Raw genomic sequence first — 21,556 nt, 5'->3', positions numbered from 1 at the left:
TCGAATCCTTGTTCCTGTAGTCTCTGCCGCAGCCAAGAGCATAGTTGAGTTGCCAGAGGTCACCCAGTGTGCTTAATTAACACTGCCAGTGCAGTGAATGAAGGCTCCCCACAAATAAGGACATTATGCATCAACAAGCTTATGGAAATGAGAATTAAGCATTTGGGAACTTGGAACATCAGTCTGTGAACCATTTTCTTTTTTGGGGGGGTTAAAATCAATGCTGCCCTCTCATAGCCACATTATAACTTGGATTCCTATGGTTTTGCTTTTTTTAAAAAAAACACAACAACACTAAAACAGGAGTATTAACTGAGAAGATCATATATTGGCTGTTGCAAATAAAGCTGGCTTCCTTTTAACAATTTTTTCAGAGAGCTTCTGCATGATGTCACTGCAGTAAATGTCCTCTTTAATCAGTTAAGTAGTCTGTTGGCACTAATTTAGAGAATTAAGGTTCTCATTTAACCAAGATCTGAAACCCGTATTTAAATCCTGGTTAAACAGGAATCCCAATAAGCCTTAATGACCATTGTAAGTGTCAATGCTTAATGCCAATGCTTAACCACAATTAATGTGGCAGGGAGTGCACAATCCACAGGTGGCTGCCAATCTCATGTTCCTAGCTCTTGTCACCCTGCAGCAGCCCATAGTAAATTCTAGAGAAACTGTTGCCTTTCTGGGGTGGCACATTTCTTCTTCGAAAGCAGTTTTAGATCTAGAAGCCAAACAATTACACAGCTTACTCATAATGCAAGTTGGTATCATTTTTCTGTTTCCTGTTCTACTGAGGTATTTAGTAACGCTGATGTCTCTCTGGCACAACAAAAAGCTGCAAAATACTAGATTTTTGGCATGTCTGGGTACAGGAGAAAATTCCTGGCTGAGACTTAAGATGAGCAATGCTGCCAGTTGTGTGTGATTATTAGCAGAGTATTGCACTTAGGTACTGCTTAACCAATGTGCCTGGGTTCCGCCTTATGGCCGATTAAAATTGATTTTGTATCTGCATACAGCTGTAACTACTTGCAGTGTAAAATTTCATATACTTTGTACATGATTCTGGGGTTTTGTGTGAAGACCAATTTTTATGGAAGCGTCTTTGCATTCTGAGCTGTTTAAAATACTTCCTCAATAAATGTAGTTTTGCTAATGTTTTGTGAGTTATTTGAATTGAAAAGCTTATTGTTCGTAACAGATGACACTGAGGTAATCAAAGGGGGTGCCTGGATGTATTTGCTCAGTGTGTTGATTAGGTGCAATAAGAGTGAATAATGAGCAATAGACATGTTCACTTATTCCAGTCGCTGAATTCCCCCCCACCCCCCGACATCTTCATTGAAAGTTGAATAAGTACATAATTATATGTGCACTAAACATGGTGAGACGTACATAAGAGAAAAATGAAAAGAGAAACAGCACCTGTATAAAAGGGAAAATAAAGGGGGGAGGGGGAAAACCCAATTCCAGTTGCTGAGTTTTGGAATTTAAGTTTTGGAAATAGCATAACTTAGGCAAGGGAGGCAGAATAGAAAGGGATACAGAGCACTGGACGATTACTGGGAGGGATAGGATGGAGAGCTGTAGATAAGGCCTGTCTCTCAAAAGAAAGTGTCTTAAAAACCCTTTTCGTTATGCTTGAGAGCACTTATGAGCATCCTCCTTCTCAGGCATGCGTTTTGCAAACTTTTGTTCTAACATGAAATATCTTCACGGTTGCTTCACGTGTGTTAAGGAGTTAGTGGAGGCACCAGGTGTTTCCTGTTACACGGGCTGTGGCTATAGACATTCTTTATACCATGTGTACACACAGGTGGGGGCTGGGGCCAGTGTGGCTCCCTCCGGAGAGTACAGGTAGGGGCACACTGTTCTTTAGCATCAAGGTAATGCAAAGAAAATGATTTTCCAGACCATATTCAAGATGACTAGAAAAACAACCGCCAAAGAGACAACACAGGATTAGAAACATAACGCAGCAGATAAAAGGCAACTCTTTGAAAACTAAGATTCAGGACGTAAACAACTACCAGAAAAGTATTTAAAAAAATTTTATTTAAAGGTATGATAATGTAAACACTGAATATTGAACAAAATAAAAAAGGAGAAACTTGTTTTTGTGCCTTTTTAATTACAGATAATGGAAGAGGAAATAAATCACCCCCGAATAGAAATATCCCATTAGTCCAATATTCCTAGTTGGACAATGCTATATAATACTTTATTTTTTATTTTGCATCAGATATAAATACATTGTTTCTTTCGGAATGCAACCTATTATTTGTGAAAAGCTTTTAGTGGCTTATATTGGCTCTCTGAATGTTTAGTTATAATTTGGAGTAAGTGTAATCTTTCAAGTCATGTTTGACTTTGTTTGCAATGGGCATTCTTCAAGTTCATTGGGGTAGCCTCACTTTTGAATTTCTTTGTTTTTGGAATCCTAAGAGTTACCTCTCATTTTCTGTGGCAGTTGTCTTTGTTTTTGCCTATACTAGTGTGTCTGCTGCAGCAAGTGTAAAATGTGAAGAGCAGCTATATCTTCCGTGAACATGCAGCAGACATGATCATGTTGTTATAGCCATAATGGCCTCAGCAAGCTTCCCTGAATGTCTAGAAACATGTATCTGACTTTCAGCACTTTCTTTTGGAAACACCAATATAGCTGCAGCAAACATGGCTACTGTATGAAATTGTAATCTAAGCAGCTACTCTGAAAATTCCTAGGTTAAAAGATTTTATCAAAAATTCTCACTACCCTCACAGGTAAGTAGTTTCTGCAAAGGACAAGCACATCAAACCAGCTGTAAAAGTGGTTCAATTTTCTATCAACATTCAGTGCATTCGTGGGAATGGCTCTTACACACATGTGAGAATGGCAAACTTAGCTTACCCAATTTTTTGAATTTAATACCGGAAGTATTCTCCAATAATTTTCATGCTGGAGTTTCTTTCAATGTTGACACCTGTCTATAAATCACCCTATATTTTTCTAATTAAATATTTCTAAAAAGACCACCTTGCCTTGTGGACAGCACAAGTAGGGCAGCTTTTGAAAAACGTTGCTGTAGGCACTTTCGTGAGAGGTTGAATGGCTGTTTAAATAAAATAACTGGATCAGAAATGATAAAAGCTTCCTTGATACAGTTCTAAGGCTGCAAAACTATGCACACTTTCCAGAAAGCCCCTTTGAACATAATGGGGCTTACTTTTGAGTAAGTATGTATAAGATTGTGCTACAAGTCTGTTTTAACATCTTCAACAGTGTAACAATAGCTTGTAACAATCTTGCTTGGAAATAAAACAAAAAAGTTTAATTGAAAATTAAAAAGACCATTTGTTACATAAATTAGTGACCTTGGGCGATTCTCCCTTCACTGGAAGTATAAACTCGATTTATTCTGATTCTGGAAAGCTATCTCCACTATCTGGCAATATCTATTCGCTTAATTGCTCTAAGCCGATCCCAAGTAGATGGCAGTCAGCTACACATTTGTTCTTTTGAGGCTCTTAAGAGAGAGATATTTGGTGCATTGATTTTTTTTTAAAGTATATAATTGCAGGTGCTGATAGTTGCAAAGTCCTCTACATGTCAGTTCAGACCAGCATTATACACAACCTGTTCTAAAATCACACTTAAGTTGCTGAAAATTCAGGACTTCAGGTGTGTATTTGCTTGCTTCTGCAGTAAGATTCTTCATTTGAATGTGTCAAAAGTTTTTTCTTTACTTTGCAGAGGATGAGCTAAGCTTTTGAAGCACCTTAATGTAATGGGCAGGTATAACTACAGTGCATAACTCATATAACAGCCAATTCCCATTCAAACTACAAGCATGTTTCCCTGCTTAACCCATCAAAATCTCCCTGTACACCAGGGGTCAGCAAACTTTTTCAGCAGGGGGCTGGTCCACTGTCCCTCAGACCTTGTGGGGGCCCGGACTATATTTTGAAAAAAAAAAATAATGAACGAATTCCTATGCCCCACAAATAACCCAGAGATGCATTTTAAATAAAAGGACACATTCTACTCATGTAAAAACACACAGATTCCCAGACCGCCCTTGCCGAATTTAGAAGGCGATTGGGCCGGATCCGGCCCCCAGGCCTTAGTTGCCTACCCATGCTGTACACTGAAAGCTAACATACTGGTGAGAAGTGCTAGCTTTCTTCATGTTAGGAACTTTTAATCTTAGGGCATATTTTATTATAAAATATTAAATCCCACCAAACTTTTAAAAAAACATTGCAAGGTTGGTAATGATCTGAACATCCTAGCTCCGAAGAGCAGCATCCCCTCCCATCAACAATCCCAAATCACAGTTTCTATTGCAGCCATTAAAGCTAAACATCTTCCAAAATCAAGACAGGCATTTCTGCTACACGCACTGTGAAGCCGTACGGCCCCTGCAGCACTAATACCATGTGCTGTTGTTGAACATTTGAAGAGGTTCAATATTATATTTCATGCAAGAGGCAGCAAGATGAGAGTCCTGGAATGGAACCAAGGAAGTAACACAAAATAGAGAAGATTGGCAGGGCTATGCTGAGAAAACATCATAATGTTTATGCAATACATCTGTACTGCGCCAAGCACTCTGCACTTGGCTTTGTTGCTGAATTCAGTAGGATTCAGCACTCACTGTAACCTTAAAAGATATTCCTACTAATTTATGACAGTCATAATAGAGAACAAGCTACAGATACAACATGAAGAGAGAGACGCTTCTTCATTTGCATGGCTGAATATAAAGACCTTTAACCCTTTTTCAGAAGACTTGCAGCACAATCCTATGCAAGTTTAGTTGAAAGAAAAGTCCTACGCTTTTCAATAGGATTTACTCCTAGGTAAACTTGCCTAAAATCACAACTTTTATGGGATTCACTAATGCCATAACTTGTGTCTGGTTCTGTTAGGCTTTTTTCTTTTTTAAAGTATCGGGATGGCAGAGCAACTGTGCCTTGAGTTGAAAACACAGCATTTTGTAGTGCAGATTGGGATTTGGTTTCTTGAAAACTGATGACTCAGAGTGAACTTGTTTGTTATGCCTCTGAAATCAGAGTTTTCAATCTCTTCCCAGCAGGTCCTGGAGATTAAGAAGCAATTTAAGGAGTTGGTGGGACAGCTACTGAAAAGGAAACTTAAAAAGCAACAACACTGGACTGCATAGTCTATCTGTTGTGTAGCTGCACCCAACTGACGGGAAACATAGTTTTTTTATTCTTACTGGTAATTGCCCCATGACGGTGAAGTCATTATTGCTATAGAGCGTGGCCTATTTGTAACTAAGCGATGGCTGCCAAGCACTAACACAGAACTGTATGTATATTTACACCGTATTTCAATTAAATGAGAACATTTTATTTCTGTTCTTTGACAGGGTGAGATGTAAACTTAATTCCCAGAGTCCACGTTCTCATTGGAGAATACTTGGGAGGCCTCAGCAAATGATGTAATAACACTAGTCCTTTCTACGTATGTAGACTGTATTTAGAGAATAGAGCAATTATGGTAATGCAATAGCTTTTAAGAGATCCAGTTGTATGAAAACAAGCAGCAGGCCGATCTGGATATTCAGTCCTGAGCCAGTCAATCAACCAAATCCATTTGAGAAAACACTGCACTTTAGCTACATTATTCCGGAAGCTCATTAGGATCCATTTGAGAAAATGGTGCATTCAGTCTGTCAAGTTCATCCACCTGGGGCGGATGATGCAGCATAACTTCCTGGTCTTCCGCCACATCTTCCCCCACCGCCACGAGGTTTGTTAGAGATTTGCTTCTAACGCACTGGAAGTCAACATGGCGACTCTTTCCCTCTTCCTTTTCCCACGACATCTGGATGAATGGGCGTTGCACATAATTATAGATAACTTCCGAGCGCCCTCCAGGCCTCCTCTTCACTTTCTCTTTACAGGTGGGGTAACCTGAAACAAATATTTTGGCACTGTTAACCATCTCGGCCCAGGCCCAGGCCCTGTGAGCAGCCCAAAGGAAGAGTATCCCCAGGGTTCAAACTAGGACTGTGCTGATGAAACTGTATAGGCTGTATACACAACACTGTTTAAAGTGGATTCAAGGCGCCTCATGGGCGCATGTTTTCCATGCCACCCACATGGAATTGTCCTCATCCAAATGGCAGCCTGTGCTCCCTGTCTCTCCAACATTTAATTTTGATTGTCCTGGTCTGTGGACAATGCAGTAAACAAGGAGGGTGGGGTAGGAATACAATATAAAACTGACTGTAGTTTTATATTGTATATACTGCAGTTGAACTGAAGCACATTGTGTCAGTGTTCTTGTTGTGTGTGTGGCAATGTTTTGCTGGGTGTCATCTATCAACACACCCCCTGGTGCAACACATAAAGTAAGGGTAAAGGGACCCCTGACCATTAGGTCCAGTCGTGGCCGACTCTGGGGTTGTGGCGTTCATCTTGCTTTATCGGCCAAGGGAGCCAGCATACAGCTTCCGGGTCATGTGGCCAGCATGACTAAGCTGCTTCTGGAGAACCAGAGCAGCGCATGGAAATGCCGTTTACCTTCCCACCAGAGCGGTATCTACTTGCACTTTGACGTGCTTTCAAACTGCTAGGTTGGCAGGAGCAGGGACCGAGCAACGGGAGCTTACCCCGTTGCGGGGATTCGAACCGCCGACCTTCTGACCAGCAAGCCCTAGGATCTGTGGTTTAACCCACAGCTCCACTCGCATCCCGTGGGTGCAACACATACACACACTTAAAAAAAAAAAGTAACCTGCCTTGTGCAGGTGCGGTATACCTAAAAACGTGTATCTCAGAAATACAATAAAAATTGGCAGTGCACACAGATGAACAAATACTGTGTGCGCTATTTGTGCAGTATGGACTTCAGGTTTCCGGAACTCAAGGAGGGTGAAGAAGTACTAACTGTAAAGAGGGGACAACAAAAAATTGTACATCTGCCTCCTAGAGTGGATGGAAAACACTGAGGCAGAGTTCAATTGGAAGCACTCATGTGGGTGAACAAACTTCCCCAAAGCACACATGGAAAAACAGGATCTGAACAACCCATTAACATTGGTGTGTACACAGCCTTCAGCCCAGGGGTGACTGCTAAATCGCATCTCCAAATGAAACACCGCTAACCCCAGGGCTCTTGCCAGCAGCATTAGATACAGGCAAAGTTTAGGGCTCCCTCTGCAAAAAAAGGTTAGTCATTAAATTGGTGACCCAAAATCGAAGGGTTGCAGAGCAGCAAAGTTAGTACATGGGTGACTGAGCTATCTGTTAGTAGACCCAGTAAATGCAGAGTTGCTACAGGAAACTTCTGGCTTCTTCTGAAAAGCTTTTGCTATTCGGGAAAACACTGTTACTTGCCTTCAATGCCAATTCGGATGTTTTTCAGGCCACGTTCTTTCAAAACCGTTTTTGCTACATCCCGATTCTCAATGTACTTGAAGAATCTGTAGAGCTTAGAACTATACAGAACTACAACAAAGAAAATAGTATTTTAAAAATCTGACAACTGTAGCAGTGGCTAATTTGACAGGTTAGCAGTTTTTTTTAAAATGAGTAGAGCACTGGGAGGATGGTTAAAACCTTTGACACTAGCAATTTCACACGTCCTGGGACATTCACTGGTTCTAAAATCTGTTTTTTTGCCATTTTTTAATTAATATTTTGTGTAAAACCACTTAGAGGTTGATTTAATTGTTAACGGTATAAGAATCTTGTTAATTAAATAAATATTGCAATAATGCATAATAATAATAATGCTGAATAATAATAATTAATAAATAATCATCTGTGATATTGAACACCATTTGCTAGAAAGCCAGGATACACATTTCTCAAATAATATTGGGTTGCATCCTGACTTCACCTTCCACACATGGAACATATCCTTCTGCCCATGGAGGGAAGATGACAGTGTTAGAATTCTCTGCCCGGTCAGAGGGATGTGCCAGTCTTCCAGGCACCGGCAGATATTCCTTGTGACCTCCCGGCTGCGCCACTCTGCTGATAAGCAGCCGAGGTCTCGGCGATTCTTCCCAGACTGTGAGAAAAACACACCGTTCTTCCTCTCTCCCCTTTGGTGTCCCCAGGGAGGGGAAAGAAGCAGACAGAAATCTATTTACATCTTTTATTCCTGTCTTTTACTTCAGTACAGAGAAAACATGTCTGCACTCATCAGCAGTTAGAATAAACTCCACCCATGTACCTCCAGTACAGGTCATATGACAAACCCACTGAGCTAACATCCGGTGCTCAGTACAGAATGGACTGCCCCTTTGTTCCCATGGCAACAGTCACAAACATCCTGTTTGGCTTTCCAGCCACAAGCAGCAGACTTGGCTGCTATAGCCTTTGCTTGCTGCTGCATTGCTGCTTTAGAATAACAGACAGGTCCACCTCCCACACCAAGCGGATGTTTGGAAGGCACAAGGGGAACTGGTAAGTTGCCTCTCCCACCTCAATCCAATTTAATACATAATAATAAATAAATATTCTGCAAACCATTAATAATAGCAATGCAAAAATTTGCTTCAGAAAGAACTGCTTCCCCCCCATGGCAAATTTGCTGTTAAGAGGGAGGGTGTGATGAATTAAGATGCTTGGATCCTGTGCAACATATGAACAAAAAGTACAGATTTACTACATGTATAGATTACGGGGTTGGTAGGCATTCAGCCTACAATCTTACATCTAGCCATAGTTCTTAAACACTGTAATCAATTGGACTTTTATGTGTATAACAAGACACTGAAATGCAAGGATTTTTGGGAATGGGCCTCTGCACAAGGCAAAAAAGAAATTTCTATCCATTTCTTATGCATTTAACAATTTTATATTATCCTTATAACACTTTTAAAAAGTTAGACAATAAGTATACAGTTTGGAATTTTTTTGGTTGGTACAAATCACCCCCATTTGTAACTGTATTTTCTTTCTTTTTCCAGCCTTTGCTAAGACGACACACACCATGTATACCATGTGGTGGCCTAAGTTGGTTTTTAAAATAACTTTCTAGAAATTGTATTATTTATATATAAAAAAATTAAATGCAGATCCCTTACTTTGTGAGTATTCTTCTCCCATTGGAGGCGGGTAGTCTTCATCCCAGTCCACTATGTCTTCATCCGTTAGCACCACAATGTGACACTCGCGTTCTCCCTTCTTGGCATTGCCCACCATTATAGGCAGAATCAGCTCCTCCAGATAGCAGTCAAACTGCTTGTGAGCCCCATCGTTGGACAGCTCATGCAGTAATGCACCTAACAGGAAATAAGTCACATGTGAACCCTTTGCATCCAGCTGGAAGGACATTAAGAGGAGCACTGCTGCATCAGGCAAATGGTCCATTGAGCCCAGGATCCTGTTCTCAGAGTGGCCAACCAGGGGCCTCTTCTGGAAAACCCACAAGCACAAGATCACTCTCCCCGCCTGCCCGTTTCTAGCAACTGGTATTCAGAAGCATTAATGCCTCCGACCACGGAGGCATAACATAGCCATCATGGTGAGTAGCCATTGATACCTTCTTTCAAAGCCGGCTAAGAGAAAGACCCAACTCCCTACGTCTCAAATGCCATCCTGACTAGCAGGGTCTGGAGCGGAATGGCCCCGACATGTGCTGCATTTGCCCGCTGCTCCTTCACGTTTGGCCACACTTACTTAAGTCTTGACATTTGATTGTGTTGAAATCAAAGTTGATGCAAAGGTAGTCGCACGTGTCTCTGAGATCCGGAATAGAAATCCCATCGGGACAGTTAATGATTCCAGTTTTGTAATAATCCTGAAAGGAAAGCGCAGCTGTGTTTATTATTGCTCTTGTGTATTTCACTTGTATTCTGTTCTTCCTTCCAAAAGTATGGAGGGATGCACCCAGGGCACCAGGCAGCCTCCCATCTGGTTATTGACTAGGGAGTTCAACTCGTAGAACTGTAGAGTTGGAAGGGATCGTGAAGGTCATCCCTGCCATGCAGTAATCTTTTTGCCCAACATGGGACTTGAACCCACAGCTCTAAGACTCTCATGCTCTACCAACTGAGCTATCTCATGACTCTGATCTAACATAGATGAATGCATCTTTTAAATCATTTTGTTTGTTTTTTAAAGCTCAACATTATGAAATAGCACCATATTCTACCATGAGACCAGAGCTGGCACCAAGGATTGGAATAGTTCCTCCATATTCCATCAGACCATCCACTGATCAGAGTCCCCTGGATTCGCTCCTTCCCTTCACCATTGCAACCTGCTTATTCACCTGCCTGTCACTCTGGCCTTCAAGGGGATCATCAAGCAAACAAAAAAGGTGGAGAGGAGGAGGTGCAGGAGCTGCTGCCTCTTTGCTCATTGGCTGCCTGGCAAGCAAGCAGGTGGGAGCAATGACAATGAGGTGGCAGAGGAGCAGCAACAGCTGCCCATAATGGCCATGAGGCGGTAGACTCACTGAGGGAGGGGGCCACCACTGGGGTGTCTTGTCCAAGGACCTCCCCAAACCTGGAGCCAGCACAGCGTGCATACACCATGAACGAAAAACATTACTAGTTATATGGGACAAAGCAGAAGGTGTTATTCCCAACAATACATAATATAAGTGATAGGCGCTGTCTTAGAAGTAAGAAATAGGAAGGAAACAGATCTATAAATAAAGCAGAAGATACATGAGAAGCTCAAAGTTCCTTTGAATGTGAAGGCAGGAATAGGAACTTTACAAACTTGAGGAAGAACCCTACTTCTGCAACTTTGGGGGCTTCCTCACCAGCACAGTCCGGAACACCGTGGAGCTAATTCCATCCGCAATCTCATATTCACCCTTCTCGTTCGGCCGAGTGAAGTTATATTCTCGTCCTGGTCCAAACATTCTGAAATGATAATCCATACATGGGTTTAAGATGGCTGTCTCTAAATGCCAGCTGGTGTGTTGAAGTACATTGAAACTATCTAAATAAAGAACTATGTCAATCATGGCAAGTGTTTCTTTGAGAATGCAGTAATTATTAAGCCCTTTATTAAGGAGATGGATGGCATTTTACACAGCTGAGAAAATAGCATGCAGTTCTCAAAAGTTCAGATGTCATAATCTGAGAATGAACTGTGTGCCCACTTACAGATAGGTAGCAGTGTTGGACTGCCATAGTCAAAACAAAAAAAATTCCTTCCAGTAGCACCTTAAAGACCAACTAAGATAGTTCTTGGTATGACCTTTCGTGTGCATGCACACTGCTTCAGATACACTGAAACAGAAGTCACCAGACCCTTCTATATAGTGAGAAGGTGGGGAGGGGTATTACTCAGAAGGGTGGTGGGAATGGGTGATTGGCAGATAGCTGTGATGAGCCTGTTGACGACTCTTAACGACTGCAATAGGTCTTACAGGAAAAAGCAAGGGGTGAGAAGGTGAAAAATGGCTTTGTCATGTATAATGAATTATGTGCCCACATAATTCCATCTTGCTCCTGCCTCCATGCATCCAACTTTGACACTTATATCCTTAATTCCTAAACCAGGAAATGAGGGTTTACATGCTGCCTTCAAACCTGGATACAATCAGGATCTGACCACTGGAAATGAATTAAAATAATCTAAAAATGTGCCGAGACTGGCTATGTCTCTTCATTCACAAAAAAAGCAGCCACGGGAAGGCTGCGGGTGAGTGGGAAGGAATCCAGATCAGGATGTTGTTACGGGGGTGGGGGTGGGAGAGCTAATGTCACACACCAGCATCTTGCTGAAAATTGCCCCCATAAGCTGCTATTTGCTCTATTAAAAATAAAACTCAGTTGGGACAGGCACCAGTAACTGGGGGCAGAGGAGAATTAGAAAAGGGTTAAACCACTATTCCTCTCTTTGTGGCTGCTTTTTGTAAATAAAAGGAAAATGTATAAAAGCCTCTTGTGGTTTGATCATAAGACAAGGATAGGGAATCTGTGGTCTTCCAGATATTGCTGGACTACAACTCCCATGGTCCTTTAGCATTTGTCAGGCTGGCTGGGACAGGCAGAAGTTGTAGTTCAACAACTTTTGGAGAGCTAAAGGTTCCTTATCCTTGCCATAAGATTGCTCATATCTAGACCAGTGAGTGACATTCATCACATAATCTTTGAGATGTCTCATAAGGTCAACGTACCATGAACATCTCCAGCGGAACCTTCATTCTGGTCCCTCATGCTAAACCCGTTTACTTGGGAGTTATCTGATTTCACTGGAATGCATTAACAAGTTAAATGCAAATAACCTCATGAAGTGGAACACCTTCAAATTCCAATGGGAATGATGAGGACAGAATTCTAAAGCTAGGTGGCCTTCCAAAATTACAAACCATCCTCCTAACCCTATTCAGACTGCAAAGCACACCCTATCAGCAGCAGTAGCGATACACTTTGTTTTCATTTAAGTAGTTTGCAAGGTTTAAAAAGGTAATGAAGACACTCACCTTCCTAACATAGTATCAGGATGAGCTGTGAAAATCTGGGGATTTACAACAAATCTAGTGCCATCAACGACAAGAGTCACTTTCTCTGGTGCTTGGACTTGTGTACTGTTGTTCAAGCTCCCAAACTGCTCTTGGCTAGTAGTGTAATATTCGAGGTTTCTTTTACTCCCCACTTGGAAGAAAATGCCTTTGGTGTCTTCAAGAGTGTTAGAACACTGAGGACTTGCTGGATGGGAAGCATATCTGAACTCTGCATGATCTAAACACAGCAGATGAAAGCCGCAATTGAGTTAAATGCATTAGACAGATTACCAAAAAAAGTGATCTATAACAAAAGTTTAATAACCAAATGGGCAGCCCTGTTTAGGGAAGCTTTTAATGTTTGATGTATCACAGTATCTTAATATTCTTTTGGAAACCGCCCAGAGTGGCTGGGGAAGCCCAGCCAGATGGGCGGGGTATAAATAATAAATTATTATTATTATTATTATTATTATTATTATTATTATTATTATTATTAGTGACAATACAATGCTAAGAGAATATGCACCACTGACTTAGTAGATTACTAAAACACCCTGACACATCTGTAAACAGCAGTCTATGACACACAAATCAGCCACGTAAGCACAATCTGATCATACACATACAGGTGTTGGTATGTTCAAGTTAGCACACTCACATTTCACAACCATGCTCTCCTTGATGATATTTCAATCTATTCTTCCTTCCATCTGTTTTCTGTCCCATTCCCCCTTAGTCAGCATCCATGGCCAGTAAGCGCAGTCTTTATAGGACTTGAACTTACTGTTTTATTTTTTTATGTGTAGGGTGGGAAAGTCCCCCTTCAGCTTCTGCAAACCTTAATGTTCCCCCAAACCTTGGCGTCCCTCTAAGCCTGCTGATACCTCCCCCTTGGGCATGGGTGGTGCTGTTTTGGCTACACATGCAACAGACATTCACAGCCCAGTTCTTTTTAACATTTCAAACACCATCTATGTAGGAAGGAGGAGGCTGATCATGCCAAGGGAAGGGGTTAGGGTTAGCTTAAAACTAAAAATTCCCTCCATCCCATGCAGTGATCCCTATGAAAATTCCATTTCCTCCCCGTGATATTTGGCATAGGAGGGAGGTAGTTTCCTTCTCTACAAAATAACTGCTTGGTGATGGTGATTTTAATTAGGGCTGTGGCATGGGAGGAAAGAGCTTCACCCTTTCATGTGTCATGGTCCCGATCCTAATTCGGTCTCCTCTCCAAAGCTGCTATTTAAAACAAATAAACAATAACAGCAACAATATAATGATGCAATGCTCAAAAGATTCATTTAGTGTCATGTGTAGTTGATCTGAAAAGGAGCAACAGGGAGGTGCTGTATGTTGCACATTCTACAGCAAACACTCTTGACTTTACCATGATTTCTGCATAGTGGAGACATGGTAATGGTTTGCCCACACTGTTTCTGGCTGCTTTCTCCTAGATCATGGATTGTAGAAGTCATGTTTTCGGTCAGCTGACAAGATTCTTGATTGCTTGATCGTTCCATTCCAGTGGCACGATTAATACTCATTTGAGGCATCCGTAATTCAAAGTGACTGCCCATCTGGAGAAAAGTCTTGTAAGGAAGAAATGGTAATGAGAGTTACATCTGGAAAAAAAGCTCTTTACCTGATGTGGCCTAGGGGGAGTGGCCCACACCTATGTCCCATCAGCCCCAGCCAGCAGGGCCAATATTCAGGAATGATGGGAGTTGCAGTTCAATAACATCTTAAGAGAACCAGATTCCCCATCCCTGCTATAAAGTTTACAGAGCTTGCAATCCCTAGCACACATGTGGGAGTAAGCCCCACTAAATTCAGTAGGACTTAGTTTTCTGTATATATTTGTAGAACAGGGCTGGTTTGTTAAGGGCAGCTAGGAATTCTATGTGGGGATAAACTAAAGTGCCCAGACCTCTGAGAGAAAGATTGCGCTTCGAATGTGCTTTGAAGTTATAATGTGTACAGAAAAACCAACAACAGCGTTCCTCTGTCCAGTTTTAATATAGGAAACAGCTGTTACCACATTGCTTGGTGCTGGGGGGGTATCCTAAGGCTTGCTGTGTTAACTGCCAACATGGACCACAATATTACATGAGCAATATTTAACACCACTCTGGAAGTCTAATGAAATGCCCAATGGCTTTTCCTATTCTGCATCTAGCTGTCTAATGTTAGCAAGACTTAATCACACTGTTGACATATTATCCAGTTTCTGTATACATAACCTTAAAACTGTGCCCTAGAAACATAATTTGCACCAAGAGGCAGAGGGGGACTTGAGGTCACCCTCTGAATGCCACTGTGTTTTTTACTCCTTTAAACACAGAGTTACTCACTACGTGGCATATAAAAAGTGTGTGGGCTGCAATGGTTTTTCTTCTAGAGATCCGCCTCCTTATCCCTGCATCTCTCACTCCTACAGCCACCCCCTTATCCTTATTTGACATCTGCAGCATCACAGCCAGGGCAGCCTGAAACCAGCAGCAAGAGGAGCTATTTTCGGTCAATGAGCACCAAGCCTTCAGTAGTCAGTGGTGTGTGTGTGTGTAAGGAGGACTCAGCTGAGCATAAGAAATTGTGCCTTTGGAGATGGGGATTGTGAGTGAGGGAAATAGATCAGTGGAGAATGGGTCATTCATTGTAAGCACACAGTTATGCAAAACAGCATGTTTGCATTAAACAAGACCTCCTTTGACTTCTTGTTTTCACAGGAAGGTTTGTAGTAACTGAGGCTGTGCGCACACCCCCATTTACTTGGCATCCAGTGAGCTCTGGGAAGCAAGAGTACGTATGTCACAATCCCTTATCTACTTTGTTGTTTCTTGAGAAACACTGCAATTTCCCTCAAACCAGCTTTGATCCAAATTGAGAGAAAGAACAATGTAGCGGTCATTGGCAGTACAGTATTCCCCAAAGCCTTTCCTCCCATATTTCTCAACAGGGCAAAATAACACAAACATGTTGTTCAATTCAAAAAGATTACCATATTTTTCACTCTATAAGACGCACCAGACCACAAGACGCACCTAGTTTTTGGAGGAGGAAAACAAGAAAAAAAATATTCTGAATCTCAGAAGCCAGAACAGCAAGAGGATCCGCTGCACAGTGAAAGCAGAAATCTCTCTTGCTGTTCTGACTTCTGGGATAGCTGTGCAGCCTGCATTCGCTCTATAAGACGCACACACATTTCCTCTTACCTTTTAGGAGAGAAAAAGTGAGTCTTATAGAGCAAAAAATACGGTAATTGTCAATGAAGAAACTACAAATTATTAGATCCTTTAGAAACGACGACAAGAACAATGCTAATTATGTATATATTTCATTTTTTTATCTCACTTTTCCTCCAGGGAACACAGGGCAGCAATAGATGCCCTGCCCTTTTATTCACACAACAACCCTGTGAGGCCAGTTAGACAAGAGGCTGCAGACACATCACTGGCTTAAAATGGACCTAAGTTGTCCTTTTTCTCAGTTCAGAATGAAGCTGGCTTAGGGGGAAACACATCAAAAGACAGTATTTCCTACGAAATGACAGGATAGATACAGAATAGATATGGAATGACAGGATAGATACAGAACAGATGTGGGTTGAGCCTAACACCATGTTGACATTGCTTCCCAAATCAGCAATGGGAGCACACCGGATGCAAAGTAAACAGGAGTGTGTACACAGCCTGAGAGAGCATGATATGTCCAAGGTCATGTACAGTGTGGGTGAATGGCGAGATCTGAACCTCGATCCGGGATTCTGCACTGACATGTGCAGGAATTTCTGATCAAGACCCAAGATTCCTTCCCATCACAGCATCACAGTCTCTTGTACCCTATTCCTCCAAAAACACAGGAAACAGCAGCTGCATTGGGAAGGAGAATTCTGCAGCTTGAGCAGGCCTGCACACTGCTCTTGATCCTTGCTATTCTAAGCCAAGATAGCCGATCCTTGCTATCTAATATTCCTTTTGCACTTACATCTCAAAGTGTTCCTAGTCATCTCCTGTCGTTTCTTTTCCCCTTTCATGATTACCTTACATGCCTTAACCCCACCTTTCTATGTCAAGGCTTATTATTATTAAAAACATTTAACTTTTGCCCCCCTTCTTAATTTACATAGTTTATCCTTCACAGAGCTATAAACCCCAGCCTCTTTAACAAACTACAGTCCCCAGGATCCTCTGTGCGCTGGATGCGATTTAAATGTATCATGTGGATCAGTCTATCTGCCATCCATTTCCTCTCTTCCCTTCTCTTTCTGTACTCTTCTCTCGCCTCCATCTTCATTCTCTATCCAGTTCTGGCTGCTAAGCATGAGAGAGCCAGTGTAGCATAGTGGCTTGAGTGTCAGACAGGAATTTGTAAAACCAGGGTTCAAATCCCCACTCGACCATGAAGTTCACTGGGTGACCTTGGGCCAGTCACTGCCTCTCAGCCTAACCTACCTCACAGGGTTGTTGTGGGGACTAAAAATGAGGAAGGGGAGAAACTTGTGCATCACTTTGAGCTCCTTGGAGAAGGTGGTGGGATATACATGCAATAAAATCATAAGTATGCGCTTGCGACTGCGCATGTGGGGAATAGCCACTGTTCCAACCAAAAGGCTACAGTGTCAGAAGAGAAACTTTGTGCAAATAGCGAACTCTTCTTTTATATCTGTACATGCTCGATTGATTTAGTATGTGTTTGTAGTCTAAGTGGGCTTGGATCCGATTCCAGAGATTGTGTGAACATTCCAACCATCTTTCACTCACTGCAACTTCCTATCCCACCCCCACCCACCGGCAATTATTTCAAATGCAATTATTTCAAAAGATACTATGAAAGGTTATCCGGCCCTAAAAATGCCATAAAAAACCTAGAAATAAACTTCAGTACTGAAAATGTCACCAATTCAGTTATTGTGCAATGCAAAGCTCGTAAACAGCTCAATGCAAAGCGACCCAGCCAGATAGGCAGGGTATAAATAATAAAATTATTATTATTATTATTAAGATAACAATCAACACAAATTTTAGATGAAACTATGTGGTTATACTACCCACTCCAGCAGCTAAAATCCTAACAAAACCAGGCAAATCCACCCTAGAACCAGCAGAAGCCAAGAGAAGAACTAGACACAACTGACTGAAATGACTCCATTTGTTTATTTGATGCATATGCCCTCTTTTCTCCATGGAGTTCAGGACAGAAAATATATGGCCATGTTTTCAGTGTGACTCATGCCCTGTTTTCCCATGTTTTTCCTTGCAACAATCCTGAGAAGGTTGTTTACACCAAAAGCTAGGCCCAAGGTCACCCAGAACTTCATGGTGGAATTGGAGATTTGAACCTCGCTTTCCTGTGACCTAGTTCAACACCTCAATCACTTTCCGCAATAAAACCTAAATTTCCATAAGTATAGCTAATGTGGAGCAGGGGTAAAATAGGAAGATGTTCTGTTGTTAAAAAGACATTCTAGATTACGCTAGAAAGAAAATAAAGTTCAAGCACATCTTCATCTCTGGGCCATCTTGCCATGTGAGGTAAAACTGGTGACTGTGCAAGCAATTGCTTCCAGGCTCCAGAATTCCTCTCTGAGGAAACTGTTTGGCTTTCTGGCTGCTTCCAGATGACATGTTTATTGTGCTTTATTTGCACAAATTTTGTGGCGAGGTTAGACTGCACCAGCTATTTATTGAGTGTTTGTTCCATTTGTTTCTGGGGAAGTTATACGACCACTGCAAAAAGCAATAGTTACCACACACTTTGCCACTGCATTTCCCTACGACTTTCCTTATCACAAAAAAGTATCGATTTTGGGGAAGCGGTTTGCTGCACAGTAGCAAGCCAAATATTCCAGTCTGAATTTGTTGTTATGTGATTGAATCCCACCTGAAAAAAGCACCCCATTTGTCATGAAAACCCTACTGTTTCAGAAGTCATTTGAGGAAACGGTATACTGACGATGCACTGATATTGCAAATTGTTACGTCTGTACTAGTGGTTTTTTATTTTAAAGTATTTTATTTATTTTTATGACATTTTAGGACAGTGTGGCATTTAAGTGATCAGTCTGTGTTTTATTTTTTATTTGGTTGCATGTATCTATGGACATGCATTTTATTAGCAGCCTTATGTTCAAGCGACAGAAAAGCAGAAAAGAGAAGTTCTCCTGGCACCTTTAGGCACTGGGCAAAAACGTTCCTTTTTAAGCAGGCCTTTGGGGGATTTGATTGACACCTTATGCCCTTTTTTTTAAAAAAGGGGGGGTTATTGGGTTGTTGTTTTTATTTTGATTATATATTTTGTGGTTTCATATTTTGATTTTGTTCTGAAACCTCTGGGTGTAGGGTGGTATATAAATTCAATAAATAACAAAAATAAATAAATAAGCAGGATATAAATATTTTAAAATAAATTAACAGTGGGAGAGAGCTTTCCTAGGAGCAGCATCATGTCAATTATGACATCCATTGTTACATCTAATAAATTTGCTCAATGTTGGGGGAAATAGCTTCTTTTCCTTCAAGGAAGGAGTGGTTATGAAAACTGTTGGGAACTGCAAACAGGTGTGGTGGAGAGACAGGTGTCCTTATGGTGTCCTTTTATGGTATATTGGAATCAACATGATGCAATGGCAGGAATCCCTGTGATTCCTCGTACGTACCTCAATCAAAAACACATTTAAAAATAAAATAGAATTAAAATAGAAATGTAATTGAAATTAATAGAAATAAAATAGAAATGTAATTGAAATTAGTAAGATTTTAGAACACAGAAATAAAAAAAATTATCCAACCATCAATTCTAGCACGTGGGGTGCCACCTAAATTATATAATTTGGTATTTGAACAATTGGTATTAGTAACTGTATTATAAATTGGTATTGTTATAATGAGGCTATTACTGGAATGTAATTGAAAACCAATAAAAATATTATATATTAAAAATTAGAAATAAATAATTAAAGGTGCAGCACACAAAACAAGTGGAACAGCTATCCTATTTTTTTTTATGGGACAGGATAAACAATGTTCGGATTTCTACCTAAAGGGACTGCAAAAAACCCAACAACAACACCACACTGTAAGCTGTTTATGGATTGTAGAAGATCTATTAACAGATTACCATAACGTTTTAACAAAGGATTGTGAGAAACTGTACACAATGCTTGCTGCCGGTTTTACGCTGCTCTCTGGCAGCTATCCAGAGGCCTGCACTAAACATGGAGCAGGGACTTCGTTCCAGCACAAATAAAACAGGATGTTTTCTATATGCCAAAGCAAACAATTTTACCTTTTATAACTACACAAATTGAACTTTTCCAGTTCTTAAAAATGCCAGTTTGGGGACTTCATCACAATTCTTATTTTCACACATCTTAATTATATAATTTGCATTTAAGACACCAGAAACCTCACACATTTGTGTGTTTTTGCTTTCCATTTTTTTAAAAAAATGTTCTAAGTTTTGGCTATAATCACAAAAGCTCTGAACAATTGAAACACTGATCTAAACAATATCAAATTCTATTACCGGAATCAGGTTCCCATAGGGACAGATACATTTTGAGAGCAAATTAAATATCGTCTACTTACCTAGATGTCAGAAAACAGTTCCAGCTGGTCAAAATCAGGTCAAAATCTTGAAATCTACATTTAATAAAGAACGTGGACAAAACCAAGCAGAATAGCTGACAGTTAAAATTGTTTGTGCTCTTGCAATCGAATTCTCCACCCCCTATCTAAGCCCAGATGGTGAGTCATGTACATACTTCAAATTAAGAGTCCCTGCCCAGCACATACAGAAAACAAGAAATGGCATGCCTATAGCCAGAACCTGGAGTTTGCTCAGATACAAGGAAATAAATAATATGGACATTCCCGGAAGGTCTTAAAAACATTAATCAGAGCAAGTCAGTTTTGCTCTCTACCCGAGAACCTCTTCGTTGCTGTATTAACCCCTTCTTGACTCAACATTGTTAAGGTTTAAATATCTTAATTAACCAAAAGAAAAATATTATTATTAAATAAATAAATAAATAAATAAAGTCATATGCCACCCTCTCTACCTGTAGACCTCACGGCAGTTCACAGCATAAAATTACAATATAGAAAATACAAAATGCACGATAGAAATAAAAACAGAAAGAAACCAATAATCCACAACACATTTAAAAGGGCATTGGATGTTAATCAGCCAAAGGCCTGGTTAAAGAGGAATGTTTTTGCCTGGCGCCTAAAGGTGCCCAGAGAGCTTCCCTGGGGAGAGCATTCCACAAACAGGGAGCCACTGCAGAAAAGGCCCATTCTCAGGTTGCCACCCTCTCGTGGAGGAGGCACATGAAGAAGGGCCTCAGAGGGTGGTTTCATGGTCCAGGTAGCTTCATATGGAGAAAGACGGTCCTTGGGGTATTGCATCCAAACGGAATCAACAACGCACATTCTCAAAAGGGAAGAATCACAGGAATAATCAACACACACATGTAAATACCATTATATAGAATCATAGAATCATAGAGTTGGAAGAGACCACAAGGGCCATCGAGTCCAACCCCCTGCCAAGCAGGAAACACCATCAGAGCACTCCTGACATATGGTTGCCAAGCCTCTGCTTAAAGACCTCCAAAGAAGGAGACTCCACCACACTCCTTGGCAGCAAATTCCACTGTCAAACAGCTCTTACTGTCAGGAAGTTCTTCCTAATGTTTAGGTAGAATCTTCTTTCTTGTAGTTTGGATCCATTGCTCCGTGTCCGCTTCTCTGGAGCAGCAGAAAACAACCTTTCTCCCTCCTCTATGTGACATCCTTTTATATATTTGAACATGGCTATCATATCACCCCTTAACCTCCTCTTCTCCAGGCTAAACATGCCCAGCTCCTCATAAGGCATCGTTTGCAGGCCTTTGACCATTTTGGTTGCCCTCCTCTGGACACGTTCCAGTTTGTCAGTGTCCTTCTTGAACTGTGGTGCCCAGAACTGGACACAGTACTCCAGGTGAGGTCTGACCAGAGCAGAATACAGTGGCACTATTACTTCCCTTGATCTAGATGCTATACTCCTATTGATGCAGCCCAGAATTGCATTGGCTTTTTTAGCTGCCGCGTCACACTGTTGGCTCATGTCAAGTTTGTG

The 21,556-nt window shown here is 41.1% G+C and overlaps 1 protein-coding gene across 1 annotated transcript; it reads right to left on the bottom strand.

Moving 5' to 3' along the window:
• Nucleotides 1-5,331: 5,331 nt before the first annotated feature.
• Nucleotides 5,332-20,193, bottom strand: KCTD20 (potassium channel tetramerization domain containing 20). Its single transcript, XM_081916123.1, has 8 exons — nt 20,020-20,193; nt 13,821-14,023; nt 12,410-12,668; nt 10,736-10,838; nt 9,643-9,763; nt 9,048-9,245; nt 7,348-7,458; nt 5,332-5,919 (listed from the first exon to the last, which is right to left on the bottom strand). The coding sequence occupies exons 2-8, from the start codon at nt 14,008-14,010 to the stop codon at nt 5,627-5,629; spliced, it is 1,275 nt and encodes a 424-aa protein (XP_081772249.1). The 5' UTR covers nt 14,011-14,023; nt 20,020-20,193; the 3' UTR covers nt 5,332-5,626.
• Nucleotides 20,194-21,556: the final 1,363 nt, after the last annotated feature.

This window comes from Podarcis melisellensis, assembly GCF_964234715.1.
Source record: "Podarcis melisellensis genome assembly, chromosome: 6".
Classification (NCBI taxonomy): domain Eukaryota; kingdom Metazoa; phylum Chordata; class Lepidosauria; order Squamata; family Lacertidae; genus Podarcis; species Podarcis melisellensis.
This window is presented reverse-complemented; position numbering and strand designations above follow the sequence as displayed.

Excerpts from the sequence above, each read along its gene's own strand:
- KCTD20 (XM_081916123.1), bottom strand. The coding sequence starts at position 14,010 with ATGGGCAGTCACTTTGAATTACGGATGCCTCAAATGAGTATTAATCGT. Across the intron at positions 10,839-12,409 it reads CCTGATACTATGTTAGGAAG|AATGTTTGGACCAGGACGAG; the intron begins GTGAGTGTCTTC and ends TTATCATTTCAG. Across the intron at positions 7,459-9,047 it reads GGGAGAAGAATACTCACAAA|TTCTGTATAGTTCTAAGCTC; the intron begins GTAAGGGATCTG and ends TCTTTGTTGTAG.